This window comes from Notechis scutatus, chromosome 1, assembly GCF_049901735.1.
Source record: "Notechis scutatus isolate UNSWTSFEM ecotype Mainland chromosome 1, rNotScu1.2, whole genome shotgun sequence".
NCBI classification, from domain to species: domain Eukaryota; kingdom Metazoa; phylum Chordata; class Lepidosauria; order Squamata; family Elapidae; genus Notechis; species Notechis scutatus.
In genome coordinates this window covers 238,163,706-238,185,714 of record NC_142009.1, presented here as the reverse complement: position 1 = coordinate 238,185,714, position 22,009 = coordinate 238,163,706, and the positions used below count along the sequence as shown (strand labels likewise).

The following is a 22,009-nucleotide window of genomic DNA, read 5'->3' as shown; positions in this document are numbered from 1 at the left end:
GTGATCTTCATAGAGATATCTCATTTCTGTTTTCTCAGTTGGGCTCAGCTGAAGACGCAGTGTAACCATCAGCCCAGAGAGGTAATACATTCAGCTCTTATAGTATTTGCTTGCATTCAGAAGACTCAACCTAAGTCCAATGGTGATGGTTTTCTAGTATTACAAATCCTGTTTGGTGTGGTCCTGAGAAACGAACAAATTGTAACTATTGTCTACTCCTTATTCCCACCTTCAGCGTTCCTGGGAAGTGTACTTACGACAGATGGATGGAGTTCTCCAAGAGATACATGCACCAGCCTCTTGACATGCCTGTGCATATGCAGCTACAGCTGTACAAAAGCATTCACAGTCTCCTCCAGTGTCACAAGCACAGGCATCAGATACACATGCTTCATAATATTTAGTTGGTTCAACCTAGTAGGAAAACAATGAAGCTAATTTGGCGTGTGCCTTAGTTTGGGTAGGTGAGCTTGGTGAAGCATGGGGTGGGGGGATATTTTCTCCCAGTTGCCATTCTTATATTTTCAACCAAATCTTTCTGGAGAACTGACAGTATTGATCACTATTCTTTCTTTCCTTTATATAATACCATTTGTTGTAATAACAACTGCATGCACAAACCAATTTGTTGTAGTTATGAAAGCAATAGTTTTGGGATGCAACTGGTAGAAGTGAAACAGTTATGAATCATCTGTCATTTGCAACAGATCAGGCTGCAATTTGCAATGAAACAAAAAGGTATTCTCTAAATCTATTAAGGAACAGTTCAAATCCAACAATTATTGGACAAGTTACCATCAAGGATACTAAGCCAAACCATAGTGGGATTTGCAGTGACCAAGACAATGTACACATTGTAAAAATAGAGATAATATTCTTAGTAATATTCAGGGGATTTAGCCTATGTCCAGAGCAAGATTGTTTTATTGATTAGATCTACAATTAATGCTTCATATTACAGAGCATCCAGAAATGTGTTTCAGTTATTAATATTTCCAAATACTTTGGGCAGATGTAACAGGTAACAGATAATCAGAGTTGGAAGGGACCTTGTAGGTCTATCTAGTCCAACCCCCTGCCCAAGCAGGAGATCTTACAACATTTCTGATAGATGGGAGTCCAATCTCTTCTTGAAAGTCTCAAGTGATGGCACTCCCACAACTTCCGAGGGCAAGCTGTTCCATTGGTTGATTGTTCTCACTGTCAGAAAGTTTCTCCTTATTTCCAGGTTAAATCTTTCCTTGCTCAGTTTCCATCCATTATTCCTTCTCTGGCCTTTGGTTGCTTTAGAAAATAGCTTGACCCCTTCTTCTCTGTGGCAGCCCCTCAAATATTGGAAGACTGCTATCATGTCTTCCCTGGTCCTTCTCTTCACTAGACTAGCCATGCCCAGTTCCTGCCTAATTAAAAAGGAATGTAGACATGCTTGTGGATAGCTTAAACACTGCTAAAATGTTCTGAAAGCAAGATATCCATGATACCACCAAGATCTGTTAGCAAACATATTTAATGCCCCCTCCAGCCATCATGTCAGGTTTGCCAAAGAATAAACAGAGCCTGGGAGAACAGAATTGGTAGTAAAAGGACTCATAGTTACAAAGGAATCCTCTGAGAATTACAAAATACTGAAACAAGGTTTTATTTATTTTTGTAATCTTTGGAGTGCTAGAATGATAGCATCTCGTTACAGTTGCTTGATTTGTGGCTATTACATCTTAATCTAAGCAATCACATGCATACAATATTGTTAATATAGAGCTAGCTAGACCATGAGTTATGAACACAATTGAACCCAAAATTTCCGTTGCTAAGCAAGGTAGTTGTTAAATGAGTTTTGCCTCATTTTACGATCTTTCTTGCCGTGGTTGATAAATGAATCATGCAGTCATTACAGTGAATCTGGCTTCCCCCATTGATTTTGCTTGTCAGAAGCAAGCTGGGAAGATCACAAATGATCACATGATCCTGGGACAGTGCAATTGTTGAAAATACATGCCAGTTGCCAAGTGTCTGAATATGTGATGGTGTGACCACAGGGATGCTGCAATGGTTGTAAGTGTGAAAACTGGTCCTAAGTCTTCTTCTTCTTTTTTTTTTTGCAGTGATATTGTAAGTTTGGTTACTAAACAAACCATTGTAAGTCAAGGATTACCTGTATTGGATAAAGTTCGCTCAAATGATCTATATAGTCTTCTGAAATGGATCTGTTCATACCTGAGGATGGCAGAGAGCAAATGTCTTGCTGTGAATGATGCTACACTGCTTCTGTGCCCAGGAACTCCTGTAGGGATTTGCAGTACAAGGATCTCTGCTACCTGAGACATCTGGACAAGTAGGAGAAACTTTCCAGCTGTTACCGAACTCCAGGACATCTCCTATTACAGACTGGCTCCTGGTGGTGAAATCATTGATGTCATTGCCATCATAGTTTCCACAAAGGCCACAGACTTCACCCTGCACAAAGAAAAGTACAAATTGAAAGCTGCACAGAGTTTTGGTTCTGTTGTGGTTAGCCAGCGGCAGGTGCGTACGGCTGAGGAGAGTGAGGATTCAGATGAGGGGCCAGGACCATTAGGGAGTGGACTGATGCCTTCAGAGATTGTGTGGGCTGGCAGCAGCGATGAGGAGGTTCCCGACGAGCCTGTGCCAAGTGCGCATGCGCACAGGGCTGCTTGCAGGAAAGAGCAGCTGCAGCAGCATGGCCGACTCGGGAGTAAGGCTGCAAGGTAATGGCCCCTCCTTCAAGATGATAAAAGCCAGCTGAGAATCGGACATTCTTTGCAGGAAGCAAAGACGTTTTGAAACTCGAGCCTCGTGAACATTGCAGGATCTTAGTTGGTATTTGAAGACTCTTGCATTGTAAAATATTTCTAGGTAACCTTATCTGTTATTCTTGGCAGCCTTGCACAGTTTTGGCGAGGCTCGTGCTTATCAAAGTTATTTAGTTTGCAGCAGCCTTTTAACCGGGGATTTGTAAGAATCATTAAAAGGTTTCTATTCCCTTTGGTTTGTGTTTGTTTTATTGGAAAAGGGTTTGGGGCAGAACAGGTTCTATCTTTAGAAATTGAACCATTTTAATGTTGAAGAATATGCATTGCTCAGAGACCTTTAAGTATATTTCTCACGCATAGTTTGAACTCATGTACTCAAAGCTGCATATGTTAAAGACAAACCCAAGTCAATGTTGTGGCTTGCCGGCAGCCTGTGCAGACACCAGCAAAATCAGACAGTGGGGAAGAACAGGGACCAGTCTGGGAGTCTGGGGAGGACTTGGACGAGGGTCCTGCGTCCAATACAGAGATGGGGCCAGGAACATGTGCTGACTTGGAGCTTCCAGAATCTGGCAGCAGTGAGGCAGAGGAACAAGGGGAGCCTGTTCCCAGTGCACGTGTGTGCAGAGCTGCCAGAAGGCAAGAGCAGCTAAGACAAAAGGGATGACTCGGGAGTAAGGCTTGGAGGTGATTGCCCCTCCCATAAGGTATAAAGGAAGTGCAAAGGTAGGAAAACCTTTGCAGGAGGCTCTGATCAGTTCACTCTGATCAGTTTGTACTCTGAAAACACCATGGTGAATTTGTTCTCTGTTTGGTTTTGTAAAGACTAATTGGGACTTTAGTCGTTGGCAGCACTTCAAGTAAGATAAGGTGCGTTCTTATCAGATGTCTCCCGAAGAACTTTGGCAGACGTCCCTGGGATTATTTATAACCTGTTAAGACTCATTCCGGGCTGTGTGAATGACAATAATTCACAGCCATTGAACTAAAATAAAAGGGTTTGGGATTTTATGTGTGTTTGTTGGTGTCTCAGAAAGCCTTGGTCAAAACAGTCGAGGAATGCTTAATGTGGATTCACAAAACAATTAAGCATCTATGAAACCAATACATTTTTCATTACACTGAAACAGCCTTATGTCTCATAGCAATGAAATAGACATGCCTATCTCTCCCTAACCCCAATTTATTCCAAAATTAGTTTTAAGAACTGGGTTTTTTTTCTTCAAAAAGCATAACATGGCTGTCCCTCTGAGAATGTATTTCCTCAAAAGCTGTTTGAGTTCCTCAAACTATTAAATAACCTATTGCTATGTATTTTACTCTATGATAATTATCATATGAAATGTACAGTTCTTTTCAGTGGGATAAGACATTGCTCCAAATAAAAGAAATCCAAGCATATGAAATTACATTTTCTACAACATTGTGTGTGCATATGCTTGTGTACCATACATTGAATAGCCCAGCTTTGAAAAGTTATCCTTGAATGGAGTACGTAACCCTAACAGAACTGAAAAGGTTATGTTTCACAGAATGAGCAGGTGGATCTTCCTCATGCAAAAGGTTTCGTGATGTTGAACTTGTCCTGAGATTGCACACAGAGCTATGATTAACATTAATAATTAAGTTTAATTGATACAAGCCAACTTCAGCAACCAAGATTTAGAATATTTCTTTTCAAACACTACTTTAAATAGATGTCTCCAACTCTTGGTCATGATAACTGGGAGATTTTGTGAGTTCTCATCCCAACCTATTTGAAAAGGAGGTTGTGCAAAACTGGTTTAAAATTAAGCAGATCATAATGTCAGTCATAGTTTGTCTGCTAATGTGATGTCATTGTAAGTATTGGTCCAAAACTAGAGATGCTGAAGTTCATTCCTACATTCAGCGAGCATTCATAGATGCTCACTGAGTGGTAATTTTATTTTCTGCTCATCCAATCTCAGGATAATCACTGGGGAAAAAAGGCAAGGAGCAAGTACTCTGTATTCTGCCTTGGTCTTCTGGAAACAGAAATGAAAGCTTTTGCATTTCTTTCAATCATATGGAACTTGATTCCCCAAGCTTGGCAATTTTCAGGTCTATAGACTTCAGATCCCAGAATTCCATAGTAGTACGGCTATTAATGAGAATTCTGGGAGTTGAAGTTCACTTACCTGGAAGCTGCCAAAGTTGTGAAAGTTGTGAATTAGGGAAGGAAGTATGTGAGGTCTATGCTTGTTAGTATTTCATTGAACTATATTTCATTGAACCATAATTCAGTGTGATTTCCAAGAATTGCTTTTGTTATATGTTGATAATCAGTTCAAGTGATACACATACATATCTATTCAATTATTCACAGAATTCATTAGGAATGATTATAATTTCCATATAAATATGTTAAATGGGGTCAGTCCACCCGAATAAAATATTTACAGTATTTCTGAAATGCAAATGCTATAGCCAATCATCTGTGTTCTTACAATGCAAATGCAGCTAAGAATGTTAGCTATTACAAGGTCAACAGAGAATTGTCATTCATAATGACCATGTTTATTGCTCTGCATAATATAATGTTGTCTTGCCCTTTGCATTTTACATGACAATTTTTTCAGTTATCAATGGTTCTAGCAACCAAAATAATACTAAATTGACTGTAAAGAGGAACTCTTAAACATTGTTCTTCATTGATTGTATCATTATATTATGAATATATCATTTATTCTGTAAACATTTTTCAGTGAAATTCTTCAGAAATGAATAGTTTCTAATTCAGTTTCTATTTTGCATTCACTCCTTACCTTAAAGTGTGCTTCGAGTTTAATGAACACACTGGTTTTTTTATCCCATATCAGGATCACGCTTCCGTTAAAAATTTCAATCACCATGTAGATGCCCATGTATCGAATCTTGAACGGCACTTTGTCTCCACCAGGAAGTCTCTGTATCACCTCAAATTTTCCATCTGTAAGTAGTAACTCATACTTCTAAAAGATAAAATACAAGCAACATAAATACTTGTACCTATATCTATCAATGGAGAGTCAGTTTGGTGCTGTGATTAAGGCATCAGACTAGAAAACAGGAGACCATGAAATCTAGTCCTATCCTAGGTATGAAGACAGTTGGGTGACCTTGGGCAAATCACTTTCTCTCCTCCCTAGAATATATGAAAGGGCAAACTACTTCTTAAAACTTGCCAAGAAAACTGCAGGAATTTTTCCAGGCAGTCACCAGGACTCAAACACACACACAGAGGGAGGGAGGGAGGGAGGGAGGGAGGGAGGGAGAGAGGGAGAGAGAGAGAGAGAGAGAGAGAGAGAGAGAGAGACAAACCACCCACATCACAAAAACCACCTATCAGTGCTGTTATTTCTAATAATTTCAGCTGGAGATTTCCATTATTGGCAAGTTCTGTATTGGCTGATGGATATTTTTGCAAATCTTACCATATACTATTTCAAGATTTCCACTTATTATATAAAGATTTCATATTACATGTTTTGTTGCTTTGTCTGTAGTACATGTTTTGGTCATACTGCAGGTCATAATGTTTTTACTTTCTACTAAGTTACTTACCCCAGCGAACACCTTAATGGCTTTTGAGCAGGTAGTCCCTGTAGAACCGCAGGGGATATTCTCTGTGATCACCCGGAAAGTTTCTACATTTGTCTTATTTTTACCACACTGATTCTGCAGAAAAGAATGTGGCATTAAGTTTTTATGAACACAAATATGGAGATTCAAGGCTAAAAAAAATTATAACTTTATGATAGTAGAAATTGATTGAGAAAAAGTTTAATACCTGGACCAGTGTGTATTCACACAATCCATTGAAGGAGTATCGTTTGTCGTCAAAGGTGATATAATGACCATCTCCGTAAACTGAACAAGTTTCCAGACAAGGTTTATTAGAGCATATCCACTTTCGGTTTTTGCATGTGCTAGGTAGCCAAACACATGCTAGATATTAATAGGTGTGCATTGATGCAATAGAGATGCAATCAGTTTTATATCATCCATCAATTTATACATACCAAGTGTTACATTTATCTTTGATAGTTTCTCCTGGTTTGTATGTGGCTTCATTGTGAACACATGGACATTCTTCTGCAGGTATACATTTGCCTGTACCATCAGAGACTAGCTGATCAGGACATACACAACCAGAGACACAATGTGCGCTATACTGCAATAATAGAGGATTAACAAAAAGTGTTACCTGACAAAACTGTATGGTAAGAAGTAACACTTCTAAGATATTGTACAAAGGAAACGTGATTTCAAATTAGCACCAGTTTTTCCTACTGATTTTAATGTGTATACTGGTGTTTCAATCTCCCTTTCCTCCAGGAATTTTGATATAGCAATCGCAATAGTACTCAAATTTATATGAAGCTTCACGGTGCTTTACAGCCCTCTCAAAGCAGTCTACAGAGTCAGCCTATTGCCCCCAACAATCTGGATCCTCATTTTACCAAATTCAGAAGGATGGAAGGCTGAGTCAACCTTGAACCTGGTGAGATTCAAACTGCCAAATTGCAGGCAGCCGGCAGTCAGCAGAAGTAGCCTGCAGTACTGCATTCTAATCACTGCACCACCATGTCTCTTCACGAATATGAAGAAGGCTCCTTTTTATTTTTATGCATCTCTGGACAGCAACTTGGCATAAACTTAATAACCATAATAGAATCAAAGATCAAACTATGCAGAATCATGACTAAACCATTTTTGTTAAGCAGGTTTACAGTATCCTAAGAGTTTGTTCTCCTTTCTCCCAGAAAGATCTTCATTAACCATAATCTCTTGTGACCTATCAGACTGATTTCTATTTGGCAATATCTCCCTCAAGTGATAGGAAGATAGTGTGCCAGGTTGTGCTGGCAGTTCCAGAGACAGAAAGACTATTTTCATTACAGTCAATTACCTGCTGGCAGAAATACATTCAACTCAACTGATGATAATTTCAGTTATTAATATGCTGTTTTATTTATTAAATTTCTGTTCTTCATTTTCACCAAGAAAACAATCCCACCACAAGCTAAAAAATCAGACCCACTTATAACTAGCTATACTTACACATCCCATATCAAGTGTCTGGCAGCTCTTCTGACACTCAGCCCCATGAGTGTTAGCTGTGGCATTATTACAATCGAAGTAGACCATAGGAGCAACACAATCTGGTAGAAAGGAAAAAATGATTCTGTCTGAGATTTTATCTCAGTAATTACACAATTTATATTATGTTGGAAAGCTGGAAAATGCCTCTTCATAATCATAAAATTAATGTACAGTAATTGATCAAGTTTTCAATTTGCTTGTGAAGTACACAAATTAAATCCACATGAATATTTGTACTTCAGTTTTACAAACAGTGGTTGGATTGTGGTCCTTCAATGGCTGCCCTCATTCCCTTGCAACTTTCTCAATCCCCCAATTCTGGTTTGGAAGATTGAGGACATTCTACAACAGAATTCTGCATGTTGCAGAGAAATGAGAAATCAGCAAAAATCAGTTGCACATTTCTCGGCTGCCAGAGTATTTTGAGCCAACAACTTTACTCAAGGAATCCCCCTCTTGTGGGAGCTGTATTGGAATGAATTCAGGATTTCTTTCTAGATTAGCCAATCAGGTGTTCAGTTTCTACAAAACTTGCATTTAATGATGCTATTGCCAGATTGGAGGAGGGGATGCTATTATGACAAATTAAACAGCAAACTTGTTCATAAAGTACTGCACTTAAATTCTATGCTTGCTTTAGGCATAGATTTTCCTTGCTGGGTCTGAACAAGGCTGGGAATCATAATAAAACAGGGAATAAAATGGTGGCTGTACCTGTTTGTGGTTTCACTACCCCAATGCACTGAAGCTTGCCTTGCACACAGGTACTGTAAGAGAGTAAGACAGCTATTAGTTTGAAATAAATGTAATAAACTTACAGTCCTGATTTATTACACTTTAAATTGTAAGTAGTTTCTTTATTGACAAGGGGAGGGGGGGAGAGAAGGAGAAGGAAAAGGAGAAGAAGAAGGAAAGAATCTTTCAGAATATGTTGAAATACTGAAAGGGATTTGTTTTTGATGTCGTTGTTAGAAATCAGAAGATCTGTTACTTAGACTTCTTCCCAGGGGTGGTATGCTACTGGTTCGGCCTGGTTCAACCGAACCAGTAGTAAAAATCACGACCGGTTCGGAACCGGTAGGAAAAAAAAGCCTCCAATCAGCTGAGAGGAGGCCAAAAAAGCCTCAGACAATCAGCTGAGAAGACAAAAGACCCAAAAGCGCATGGGAGGGTAGGAGGGTCGCTCCTAGCTTTTCATTTCTTCATCCTCTCAGCTGATTGGCTTGTTAGGTGCGTGCATGCACGCACACATGATCACCCACTGTACCGGTAGCGACTAGGGTAGCACCCACTACTGGTCCTTTCCTATGGATACTTGAAGCACTTCTATCAGAAATGGGTGGGCCACAAATTCATACAGGTCAGCTGTATTATTGTTAACTTCCCTGACTTTTACCACTTTACTTTTGACCTAGCATAACGCAAACAATAAAAAAAGTGAATCCTTTACTGATGAAGTCCAGTTCTGTTTTTTTGCTAGCCTCTTTTCAAAAATAATAAGTTTTCATTCTTCTGTCTCCCAAAAGGCTTGGGTTTTCAAATCAGACAGATTTGATCATTTAGAACTATCTTTTAATGCCCAGATGTGGAAAAAAAATGAAAATACTACAAGATATTACAAAATGAATCAACAGGTACTTCCATTCCGTCTTTAAAAACTCAGCTCAGTGTAAGAAGTACAATAAAATAACAGCAGTACACCAGATTTGAAGTTTTATTTATTCTAGTAAATGCTTTTGACTTTGCAAAAGTATTTGTGGTCCTGAACTGTCAGCTCACAAGCAAGGTTGCTTTCCCCTATAGTTTTGTTCCATGGCTTTCTACTACTTCTCTCTTTCTACCATTATGTTTATTTCAAGTCTCTCACCACATGATGCCATTGTCATGAACCACCTCTCCAGATGGAATGGCAGATCCTTTGTGGTAACAAGGGCACTTAGAAGCAGGCACACATTTGCCACTGTCATCGAGGTATGTCCCTTCTTCACAGGTGCATCCATCTACTGGAGGGAACTTGATTTTGCAGGTGACATCAACCTCACTGAGAGCTCTGCAGGTGGCTTGACAGGTCCCAATGTTGTAATGATAGCTCCAGGTTTCAGGACAAATTTGGAATTTGGCTTGAGAAGAGAAAAAGGAAAAATAATTGATTTATTATTAGCAATTATGACTAGAAATTCCTACACACAACAAGCTGCAATGGCTCTTTCTCTGTCTCTCTGCCTCTGCTGCTGCCTCTGCCTCTGCCCCTCTCTCAGAAAAGGTGATGGGGGGACTCTCCAAATATCTGCTTCTCCAAATATCTCCCAACATCAAAACATGTTCTACAACCCCCAAAAATAAAGCTCATAAAAGAAAAGTTCCTGACCAGTGAAGATGGCCATTGTCATATACAGTAATTGTTGAAAGAACTGCACTAGTCCAATTCAAATACTGGGTATCAACCTATAAAGCCTAAAGAAACTTGGAACAGGATGCTGAATGCAAAAGGCTGGTGGGCATGTAAACCACTAGATGCCTTGGAAGGAGAGAGCAAACTTCAGCTGTTGAAAAGCAATAGGAGTCCAGTAAAAGTTCGGTAATAATAATAATAAGAAGTGGCTAGAGTTAAAGCAACCCTACCCACAAGATTTGAAGCATGAGAAGTTTGCACATGCAAACTTGAGGCTTGCACATGCAAACATATTTTAAAATAAATGTAATAAAAGTTTTATTCATGCTAATTTTGAAGTTATTTTTTTAAAGTCTACTCATTTTCTAACATATATATTTTTTCCTCTTCTCTGAAAAATAAGACAGCTTCCAATGGTCTGGGACCCTTCGGGAGTGTTTTAATTGTGTTAAAAGCAAGTAGGGACAGTGAGAATAACAGTTGGAAGCGACGTTGGTGGTCTTCTAGAGATCCTGTACCATACCAGACAAATGGCTGCCCAACCTCTCCTTAAAAACCACCAGTGATGAAGCACCCATAACTTCATAAGGGAAGCCATTCCACTGATTAATTGTTCTGTCAGGAAATTTCTCCTTAGTTCTAAGTTGGTTCTCTTTTTTGTTTGTTATTCTAAACTTACCACAGACAATAGTCCTCCATCCACTTAGCAATACTCCTTTAGCAGCACAGGCCCTGACATAAGCTGAAAGGGCAGCACACATGCAGTCTTCACTCTTTTCACAGTTACAAGTGTCAAACATGCAGTTCTAGAAAAACAAAGGACCTTTGGATTAACCAAACTTCACCTTCCTTTCGAGATATTTCCCTTTATATCTGGGTTGCAATCCTTGGATCTTTCAGATATCGCTGAATGAAGGTCTCTTCCAACTCTGTTAATCTATATATGTCAGCCAGCCTCTCTTCCTATCGGGCTACTAGAAGGTATAGGCCAGGGCTGTAAAACTCGCGGTCCAGGGGCCGGATGCATCACACGCTGGCCATGCCCATACCCAGTTTAGCAAACGGGAAAAACATCATGATACATCACGTGACGCTGTCATGACAATGTGAGTTTGACACCCCTGCTGTAGGCAGTAATATCTGAAGAGTCACCACTTCTATAATTTTGTTTTAGCCTGGCCTTGCAAAAATCATAAGCAACTTGGAGAGATTGCATTGGAAGTCTTTTTTCGGCTTTCATCTAAGCTGTGTGTCATATACTAGTCAGTTGGGTTCTTTCAGTATATAAATATTTAACAGTTTATTAGCTTTCAGGGAGCAAGGTATTTCCATGAATTATGGCATCCTGCAAAGTGAATAGCCATATACTTCAGGTACGATAAATCAGTAAAGTAAACTTAGAGTTCACGCTGGAAATGAAGGGCTCCTTCTAAATCCAGCTCATTAAAATTTCTTTCCTTTTACATTTTCTACATTTTTTCTTAAACATTACAAAAAATTTAAATTGACTGTTTTATACAACTTGACTTAACATATGAATTTTGTTCACATCTTAATTTAGAATGTGCATTTTTTTAATGTACAGTTTATATTTTAATTGAGTTTTCCTAATATATTTTGCTTGTATACAACTTTCCCCAGTCTCTGTGTACACTTATGCAAATTTAAACCATAAACTATATTACAAAATCTGAAACACAGGAAGGATAATAATGTTTTGAATCACATAATAGTCAAGGAAATGCAAGATATTTAGAACAACTTAAAAATTATATGACATCTCCAATTAAGACCTAACACCAGAATGGAAATATATATTCCATTTTTATATAAGGTAAAGGTAAAGGTTCCCTTCGCACATATGTGCTAGTCATTTTTGGCTCTAGGGGGCAGTGCTAAGCTCCATTACAAAGCCAAAGAGCCAGCACTGTCTGAAGACATCTCCGTGGTCATGTGGCTGGCATGACTAACTGCTGAAGGCGCATGGAATGCTGTACCTGCCCACCAAAGTGGTCCCTATTTTTCTACTTGCATTTTTACATGCTTTCGAACTGCTAGGTTAGCAGAAGCTGGGACAAGTAACGGGAACTCACTCCATTACACGATGCTAGGGATTCGAACTGCCAAACTGCCAAGCTTTCTGATTGACAAGCTCAGTGTCTTAGCCACTGTGTCACTTTGTCCCTTTCCATTTATATATACCAATTAATATTTCATACTAACATTTGACTGTTAACTATTGATTAGGTAAAGGTTCTGGTGTGCTATATAAAATGAGAAGTATATTGATTGGATTACAAAATGTGAAAAAAAAAGAGTGAAAGGAGTGAAAAAAAACCAATACATAGAAAGCTCAACAAAAGACCAATTAAAATCTTAAGTGGCCTCTCTGATTTTGGCAATGCATTTCTTCCCATCTTTAGGTTCTTCTTGGCATTTCAATGGAAGAGAAATAACTACTCACAGTATGGTAAATATCTGGGTTTACTACTGAGTGGCATTTCTGAAAAGGCCCCTTTTTGTCAGTCAGCAATCCGCACCAGTGTAAAGCATATTTTTCTGTAAAACAGAGATAAATGGGATGTCATTTTTTGTTATGCATCTTCCATCTACATCAGCAGCAATGATCAATTATATCAAACTGACAAACACATTAGAGTAATCAAGGCTCCATTCCTTTTTACTAAGATTCCCATTCACTGCATTAGCACTAACAGGGGTGGGGCTTTGATTTCCCAACCACACTTGCCATTTTGTCATCATAATCTGACACTGTACATGCTGTGGAACATGGTTTTAATTTTAATTCTAAACCCTTAGTAAAACAGTTTTGTGCTGCACAAAAATCTAATTTAAACCAGGCAAAACAGCTGCATTCTCTCAGCTGTGTAATAATAGTTCTGTCTAGGGGTGGGCTGCTGGGAGTTCACAAGGGTTCAGGAGAGCCCCTAGCTTAGATTCTGTGCAGTTCGGAGAACCCTCAAATCTCACTCCTGTCTGGCTCTGCCCACCCACCCCACCCCTCCCGGCCCCACGCGGCCCATTTTGGATGCAGGCAAGTGCAGGGTGTATGTGAAAATTTGGGGATGGTGAAAAATGGGCCTCCTGAAAGTTCAGGAAGGGCAGAAATGGGCCCGTTTCTGTTTTCCCGAGAGCCTACAGAGCCCGGGGAGGCCATTTTTGACCTCCTAGAGGCTCGAGGAAAGCCTCTGGAGCCCAGGGAGGGCAAAAACACCCCCCACCATGATGCAGGAGGCCAAGTAGGCCATGTCCACCATGGCCATGCCCACCCAGCAACCGGGCAGAAAACCCGTTGCTAAATTTTTTGAAGCCCATCCCTGGTTCTGTCATCTTTGGGTACATTATAGATTTTTCATTTTCTGCTGACGTGTTTTCATGTGACTATACATGTCACTGTTTTTATTTATTTGGGGGGAGGGATTGTAGAAGAAAAGTCTACAGTAGTCCCAAATCAGTCTAATCTCCTTTACAAGACTCTTTTCTGAAGAAAATGAGAAGAAATAAAGCATGAATGTTGTTCTAGTCTCCTTGGAGGAAAAGCAGGACATGTAAATGTAGATAATAATGATAATTCTTATTGTGCTTTGTGAAGATGAACTTTATGTCCTGAGAATTCTAGACACAAGCAACTTTAACCCCAGAACAGTTGACTATTTCAGTCCATCTGGGTTTTTATATTTTTTAAACACAATGCTAAATGTGTTTCTAGATTTTTTTAATAGGACTTCTTTTTAAAGATGTTTCTAGGACAGCCATGCTTTCTGTGAATTCTAGAAATAGTAGCAATAGCACTTAGACTTATATGCCACTTTATAGTGCTTTACAGCTCTCTCTAAGTGGTTTACAGAGTCAACCTCTTGCCCCCAATTTGGGACATCATTTTACCCACCTCGGTAGGATGGAAGGCTGACTCAACCTTGAGCCTGGTGAGATTGGATATGCCAAATTGCAGGCAGCCGGCTGTCAGCAGAAGTAGCCTGCAGTAGTGCACTCTAACCACTGTGCCACTGAGGCTCTTCATCTTATTTCAGAGAGAAATAAGTCAGAGAAGAGTGCCCAGGAGAAGAACAGCAAAAAAAATATACATACCATTTTCTATACTGAGAGTACAGGGGTTTTCAAATATATTTTTGATGTTGGGGCAGTCTGCCTGTGTTTTCCAGGTATTAGCAAAGGCAGCAGGGGTTCCTTCTGTCACCCCACTGATAGCTTTAAAGTCGTCTGTTTGGATGCCATTGAAATTTCCACAGAGGCCTGAAACAAAAATTAAAGACATCAATCCATTATTATTGTAACACTCTGCTTCTGTGTAGTGAGAATGACTCGTTGATTCACTTACCACATGTCTGCCCTTTGTGGCTTGGGTCCATGTATATAAACAGCTGCATCGTAGGGATAAATTGTATCACCAGCTGGAATCCAAATTTTGTATCGACCACAGTGAAGAATGAGGTAGGGTTGAAGATGGTGACATTGGCTGTAGAAACAAAACCATACAACAAAATAGTTTTCAAATGAAAGCATACATTTTATTCGCCACCAAGGGGACGAATCTTGTAACTGTTATTGTTGCTGCAGCACAAGCAAAGAGATGTATACATGGGCTTTGCATGATACTGACACAGCTTAAATTTTGCATCTCAATCATTAACTGATACAAATATAACCTAATAACTCTTAGGATTAACATTTCTTATTAACATAATTAGCAATTACTTGTGATCAATAAATTAGTACCTACTTCAAAAGAAAAGTCTATATCTATATATTACATATTATAATATTGTATTATATATTATAATATTATATACTATATTGCAATATATAATATTATAATAATATTATATCCAATAGCACTTGGCCAATAAAGAATTCTACTCCACTCCTCTCCACTCCATTTTGGTAACACATTTCTATCTATCTTTTCCTGTTCTCAACTGGACTTTTAACAATATTCAGTTCTTTCTTCCATCATTGTCAAATGATGAGGTATTATTTTATTCATACACCTAGACATTTTGCAGAATTTCAAATAAATTCCAGGGACAAGAGGTCAATCCTTAAATTGTGTAAAGTACTAAAACGGGGGGTGTCAAACTCAATTTCATTGAGGGTTGCATCAGAATTGTGTTTGACCTCAGGGGGTGGGGGGGGGGGCATGGCCAGGGTGGGCATGTCCAGCTTGATCTCACTCATCGAGGCTCTGCTTTCGGCCACGACAGCCCTCCCAGGCTCTGTTTTTGGCCATGATGGCCTCCTGCAGCCTGCTGTCAGCAAAAACAGAGATCAGGAGGGCCGCACGGCCTCCCCGAGCTCTATTTTCATTGGAAGAGGGTTGCAGGAGGTCATTGCAGCCCAAAATGGAGCCTGGGAAGACCATGCACGGTCCTCCTGAGCTCCCTTTTCACTGGCAGAGGCACCGCAGACCGGTCCTTCACTGTCTCCAGGGTGGGCCTGTGGGCCAGATCTAAGCACCTCATGGGCCGAATTTGGCCCCCAGGCCTGAAGTTTGATACCTCTATACTAGAATATAAATAGCAAAGAACTCACATGCTGAGATAGGCAGCTGAGTGAGAATCATATTCACATATACAGCTCCATTAGACTTGATCACAATCACCTGGGTAGTGAAAAATGAGAGATTAGAGCAAGCAAACTAAGAAAATATGTCTTTACTGCAGTATTTATTAAGCAAATACATATGTCCAACTCACACACAATGACTCAAAGCAGCATACAGCAATAAATTAAAACAAGAAACCAATTTCCTTTCCTTCCGTCATACTAGTTTTCATTAACTCTTTTAAGAAATACACTCTTGTTTTTTTTGCCTAAGTACATTTTTTTTAAACACAAGATATCTGTATAAAGAATCTATATCATATTTCATTTGTTGGAATGAAGATTCTGAGAATAACTGGTTGAATGAAGTTTGTGTACCAAAAATAAAAGTGCTGAAATATTTGGAACAGGTTTTAAGTGGGATGGGATAAATATTTTTCTGAGATTTTTTCAGAGTCTCATGTCCAGAGAATTCCTGTGCCATGGAGAAATTTTGTAAGGCAAATTTGAAGATAGGTACAAAAAGAAATAGAGAAAGAGAGGGCCAAGAGCTAGATTCCAGCAGAAAGATAGCTTAAACTAGGGAATAAGAACAAAAATGTGAGAAAAGGAAAAAAAACAGGAAAAGAGAATAGAAACAAGGAAAATAGGAAAGTGAAGTGGAGAAATCAATATTGAAGGCAAGAAGTTTGAAGGAAATAAACTTTGGAGCCAGGGTAGTTGGTGAAAAGTGATACTGAAATACTGTATTAAAAGAAAAAACACTCCAGAACCTGGATCCCCTGTAAAAAAAAAACAATGAACAGAACATTGTGCAAAGAAAATGAACTTCATGTGTTGTTTGTAATTGGAAACTCAACATTTTACTCCATATTTCTGGTATAACTTTAACATTAATATCAAGAGCTCAACTGAGAACAAATTTTTGCATGCAAACTAAATCTATTTCTCACTGGGTCTGGTGAAAAAAAAAATGTTCCTAAAACTATTGAGGGAGCATGCTTCTCATCCATTCTTGTTCTTCACACTTACTGTCTGTCCTCCATCAGTGCTTATAGCTAATCCTTTCAGGCATGTCTCAGTTTCTGTCATGCCACACTTTTGAATTTCTCCCAGAACAGCAAAGGTATTGCTATCACAGAGCTGGGGGGGAAAAAAGAGTATTAATAGTTTGCATTGTCTGAACCTATCATATCCCGTCTAAACTAATGACACTTTTAAAAATTTTTTAAAGAAAGGTAAAGGGGTCTATGAAAGCTTATACTCTGCTAGTTGTTGCCAAGTATAGAGGGAAGTTCTTATTCTGTGTCAAGGCCATTGATCCAGTGCTGTCTGAAGATATTTCTGCAGTCATGTGGCCCACATGACATTACTGAGCACTGTTACCCTCCCACCTAAGTGGTACCTATTTATTAACTGACATTTGCATACTTTCAAACTGCTAGGTTGGCAGGAGCTGGAGTGAGGTTGGGAACTCTCCCTGTCACATGGCACTCAGGGTCTTGAACATGGGCTGTCAGCTTTCCAGCTAACCAGCCAGTGTCTTAACCACTGAGACTACCATGCTGCCTGTCTTTTAAAACAATAAGAATAAAATCACCTGACTATTTTTTTGTAGGTCAGAATTTCCTTCCCACAATGAAAAGAATGAAGTACTTTAAAAGTTGCAATTTATGTTTTTTTTCCCCTCTTCTTTGAACAAAACATCACAATTTAACAAATAAAAAAAGGGGCAGCCATTAGACATGTATTGACCTATCCCCAAAATACCAGAAATCAGAACTGTGGTTGAGTATTTCATAATGTCTGATGATAACATTGGAATAATTATAATCTTTTTTTGTAAACTTTTGATGATGAAAAGATTCAATTATCCCAAGCACCAATTTCAAGTGCAATCAGGAAGCAGGGAGCCTTATTTCAATTGATATGAATAAAAATATGTGATAATTCATAGATTGGTAGAAAGGATGAACTACTCCCAGTAGCAATAATGCATGGGGGCGGGGGTTTCCTTGTTTTTGGTGTGACAACCCCACATAGTTGGAGACTGTATTATCACAATCATGTGGACAGGACCTATGGTTTGGGTCTCTTCTTTAGAATTGGTACAATTCTTTAGAATTCTTCTTTAGAATTGGCCTTTAACAGGAACTTTAAACTACAGTGTTGATGTTAAAGAATAGGAAGTCTCTCCAAAGTCCATCAATCTAATCAGGTAGCCATGTGCAGATTAGTCCATGCAGATTACCTTAGTGAGCATATAGCTACAGTCCCCAAAAAAGGAATAGTGTTTCTCATCAAAACTGGTGATATGGGAGCCACCTTCAACAGAACATACTCCAGGACATGAAAGGCTGATGCAAGTCCATTGTCCCCCAGTGCATGAACTGAAGTAAAAAGAGGAAGAGGACGATATTACCAACAAATTATTAAACAAAAAGTAGAGCAATCCTTATAATAAAAAAGGTTGGTTGTTGTACTATGCATATTCTCATGTTTTCAAGTAAAGCAGTAGCCTATGACCCTTGTTAATGAATAATTTTTTATTGGTATTCCAAATGGAGTGTTCACTCAGGATTTTATTGCAGTGTTATTTAATGTTTTGAAAGACCCACGGTATTAATGAACATAATAGTATAATTCCTATAATCCTGAAGGAAGTATTTGTATACAAGAGAGGATACTTTAAAAATCCTGTTTCATTTGATAAAGAAATTAATGTATTTGGAGTTTTCTAATTAAAGAAGCCTATTGGTCAGCCAAATTAGGCTTGTATTAATAGAATACCCATTTTTCCTCAATCCTTATCCAAATTCCACATCATGGATTTGAATGACAAATATACTCCAGTTTTTAAATTCTAGAACATTCTCTGGATGTTTGCTAAAATTTATAGAAGCTTTTTCTTCAGTATACGATTGCTGACAATAATAGTCTTCCAGCCTTTGATAAATGGGACACAGTAGCATTTAGCATCTGAAGGAAGATTGGTGAATTTTTAAACTTTAAAAGATGTGGTTATAGATAATCATCTCTGAAAACAGAGGCTATTTATGCCCACAAAATGCATTACAGCATTTTGCAGAATGTTATAGGCTACATTTTAGTTCAGGGGTGTCAAACTCGATTTCATTGAGGGCTGCAGCAGGGTTGTGTTTGACTGCGGGGGGGGGGCATTTTGATGGGGTCAGGGTGGGCATGGCTACCTCAACATGACTCATGTAGGAGGCACCTGTGGTGGCTCAAGGGCAGTGGTGAGATTCAAAAAATTTTTTACTATTGGTTCTGTGGGCATGGCTTGGTGGGCATGGTTTGGTGGGCATGGACATGTAACTGGGTGGATGTGGCTTTTTTGCTTTTTTTCAGCCACCCCCACCCATTTTTTAGGCCTTCTGGGTCTCAGAGGAGCCTCGGGGGGGCATTTTTGCTTCCAGAAGGCTTGTCTGGGGCTCAGGAAGGCAAAAATGGAGAGGGGGGGGTGAGCCCCTCCCTCCATTTTTTGCCTTCCTGGGCCTCAGCAAGAGGAATCCTGGCACAGCTGATAGTATGAACAGCTGATTGTCGGCAGGGGAAAAAAAGAAATACCTTAAGTGGTGAGTGGCAGGTGGGCGGGGTGAGCGAGCATCAGATGGGCAGGGCAAGCAAGACAGTTCGGCGACCCATGTCAAATCCTTGCTACCGGTTTGCCTGATCCAGTGTGAACCAATTGAATGCCACCACTGCTCAAGTGCTCTGCCAGCAAAAACTGAACTCTGTTTTTGCTGGCAGAGCATTGCAGGAAGCCATTGCAACCGAAAACAGAGCTTGGGAGAGCCACACACGGCCCTCCCGGGCTCCATTTTTTCTGGCAGAGGCACCATAGGCTGGTCCTTCACTGTTTCCAGGGAGGCATTGTGTGCCAGATCTAATCACTCTGCAGGATGGATCTGGACTCCGGGCCTTGAGTTTGACACCCCTGTTCTAGGTTAAATGCTCAGAAATATCGTCAATGTCATATAAACAGAGTATCATGCAATGGGATTTCCTATTATGTTCCTCCTCCTCATGGTTTTCCTCTTCAAAACCTTTCTAGAGGACCTCCAGTTTGGCAAAGCACATTTGGGGAAAACTAATGTAGGAATGGAGAAAAAGTGAAAAATGCATTCAACTGGGGTTTGCTTCTTTTGGCAGATGAACATCTTCAGAAATCTTTTTCAAGTCATATAAAGTAACAATAGGTCTTATCATCACTAACAATGAATGCAGTCAACTATATGCATGCCTGATGAAGAGCAGCCAAAGAGATCAGCAGACCTGATTTTCAGTTATTTGCCTATTTACACAATACATGATGAGCTTTTTAAGACACTCAGGGTTCAAGAAACTATTTGGAAGTATTTGCTTGCCACCATGTAAATCAAATAGAATTATGATATTTCTAACAATGTGTTTCCCAGGCCTTTGATTAAGATAGAGTGAGTCCCTTGTTGGGTACATTCTTATTAATGCCTAAATATTTGGTATATATTGAATTGATATGGCGATATGTGAGCCAACCAGAATAAGCTGGAGATGGGAAATTCTTAAATTAACTAAATTTCATAATGAACCGTTCTACAGTCAAAATGTGCCTATAGATTTATTGATATCTATAATTTGTGAAGCTTTTAATTTTTGAAGAAAAATGAATCAACTTTTTTTTAAAAAAAGCACTATATTTTTCAACTTTGTGAAAAACTCTTTTGTAATTAAGAGCTATTTTTTGTGCATCCACACGGCAAGAATTTGTAGCAGGGGTGGGATTCAACTTTTTTAACAACTGGTTCTGTGGCTGTAGCTTAGTTTGTGGGCGTCCCTTGGTAGTCATGTGACTAGGTGGATGTGGCTTGGTGGTCATGTTATTGGCTGGGTGTGACCAACTCAGTATCACTCACATCGAGGCACGCATCTCCTCGCCTGGCCTCTCATGACTGTGGAGATGCTGCAACAGTCACAAGTGTGAAAAATGGTCATAAGTCACTTTTTTCAGTGCCATTGTAACTTTGAATGGTCACTCCACACAAGCAAAGTACCAGCAAAGGAAGGGAAAAATAACTGCAGAGACATTCCTGAGACAGGAAGGCTAGTCCTGCCAAGAATAAGGGTTAATAAGAGTAATAAGGGTTAACGGAGAGGCAGTTTCTGTAAGCAACACCAGAATGTTTCCTTCCTGCCTTCCTTACAGGATTAGGCCAGTAATTTCTTCTAACAACCGGTTCTCCAAACTGCTTAGAATGTTAACAACCGGTTCTAGCGAATAGGTGCAAACTGGTAGAATCCCACCCCTGATTTGTAGATGGATTCAGAAATAACAGCATGCAAAGCAACAAGGAATTCATGTTCAAAAAAGAAATCCCTTTATGTGTGTAGTTAAACATTATTTCACAATCTTGTGACATTCTTAGCATTATTAGTTGTGCCCAGTTTATTCTTAACAAGCCAATCTATCAAATAATATGCATCTTTCTCTTTCCATCACTAATAAAACATTATTAAATCACAGAATATTATTATTCTCACCATGAAATACATTGGGAGGAAAAAGAAGTACCAGGAGCGTAAGAATCCCCATTGTAAGTGCAGTAACAATCTGAACTGGGGATGCAGCCAGAATTGTTAATGTCATCGAACACAGTGCCTAAACAAAAAATAACCAATGTATGTTATTCATGCTCATTTCTATTTTTAAGAAGTATGAGTACATTATATCATTCCCAGTAATAAATCTCCTTGACTCTTGTCATCAATATAATGTGTTATCTTTTTCCTTCAATACAGGAAAGCACCTGAACTATTTCCATATCTGGAGCAGGGTTTCAGATGACACCGAAGCATGTTCTGATGTTATGGCAACCATGAATCAACCGGTTTTCACTGGAAACCATGGTGTGTAGAAAAAGAAGCCATGTTCTTAATAAAAAACCACTCTTTATAAAGCTTTTCCTCTACACCATCAGATTTACAGATGCTGTATTTCTGATGAAAATACTCCCTCCTTCCCTCCCTATCAGTAGTATCTCATGGAATTTTGCCCTTAATTGCTATAAATGTGGTTTATGGAAAGCTGTTAAAGAAACAAATCTCTACCATGTTCATAAAAGCCAGCATCAAGACAAAAGTACAAGGTAAAAATATT

The 22,009-nt window shown here is 39.2% G+C and overlaps 1 protein-coding gene and 1 long non-coding RNA gene across 3 annotated transcripts in view; one reads left to right on the top strand and one right to left on the bottom strand.

Moving 5' to 3' along the window:
• Positions 1 to 8,778, top strand: part of LOC148133286 (uncharacterized) — a 33,268-nt gene extending 24,490 nt beyond the window's left edge. For both annotated transcript variants that reach the window (XR_015746639.1, XR_015746638.1), the window contains 3 exons: positions 5,612 to 5,723; positions 6,873 to 6,994; positions 8,120 to 8,778. This is a non-coding gene — a long non-coding RNA (uncharacterized LOC148133286). The remainder of the gene's footprint in view (positions 1 to 5,611; positions 5,724 to 6,872; positions 6,995 to 8,119) is intronic.
• The window catches only part of MUC5AC (mucin 5AC, oligomeric mucus/gel-forming), a 94,119-nt gene that overhangs the window by 47,534 nt on the left and 24,576 nt on the right, over positions 1 to 22,009 (bottom strand). The window contains exons 10-26 of the mRNA XM_087950839.1: positions 21,394 to 21,511; positions 18,104 to 18,242; positions 16,885 to 16,995; positions 15,841 to 15,910; positions 14,630 to 14,767; positions 14,380 to 14,544; positions 12,734 to 12,828; positions 10,949 to 11,075; positions 9,745 to 9,997; positions 8,592 to 8,644; positions 7,836 to 7,936; positions 6,794 to 6,945; positions 6,562 to 6,700; positions 6,336 to 6,449; positions 5,558 to 5,743; positions 2,215 to 2,454; positions 258 to 414 (exon numbers count right to left, since the gene is read on the bottom strand). Coding sequence (XP_087806965.1) covers positions 258 to 414; positions 2,215 to 2,454; positions 5,558 to 5,743; positions 6,336 to 6,449; positions 6,562 to 6,700; positions 6,794 to 6,945; positions 7,836 to 7,936; positions 8,592 to 8,644; positions 9,745 to 9,997; positions 10,949 to 11,075; positions 12,734 to 12,828; positions 14,380 to 14,544; positions 14,630 to 14,767; positions 15,841 to 15,910; positions 16,885 to 16,995; positions 18,104 to 18,242; positions 21,394 to 21,511 — 2,358 coding nt within the window. The remainder of the gene's footprint in view (positions 1 to 257; positions 415 to 2,214; positions 2,455 to 5,557; positions 5,744 to 6,335; positions 6,450 to 6,561; positions 6,701 to 6,793; positions 6,946 to 7,835; positions 7,937 to 8,591; positions 8,645 to 9,744; positions 9,998 to 10,948; positions 11,076 to 12,733; positions 12,829 to 14,379; positions 14,545 to 14,629; positions 14,768 to 15,840; positions 15,911 to 16,884; positions 16,996 to 18,103; positions 18,243 to 21,393; positions 21,512 to 22,009) is intronic.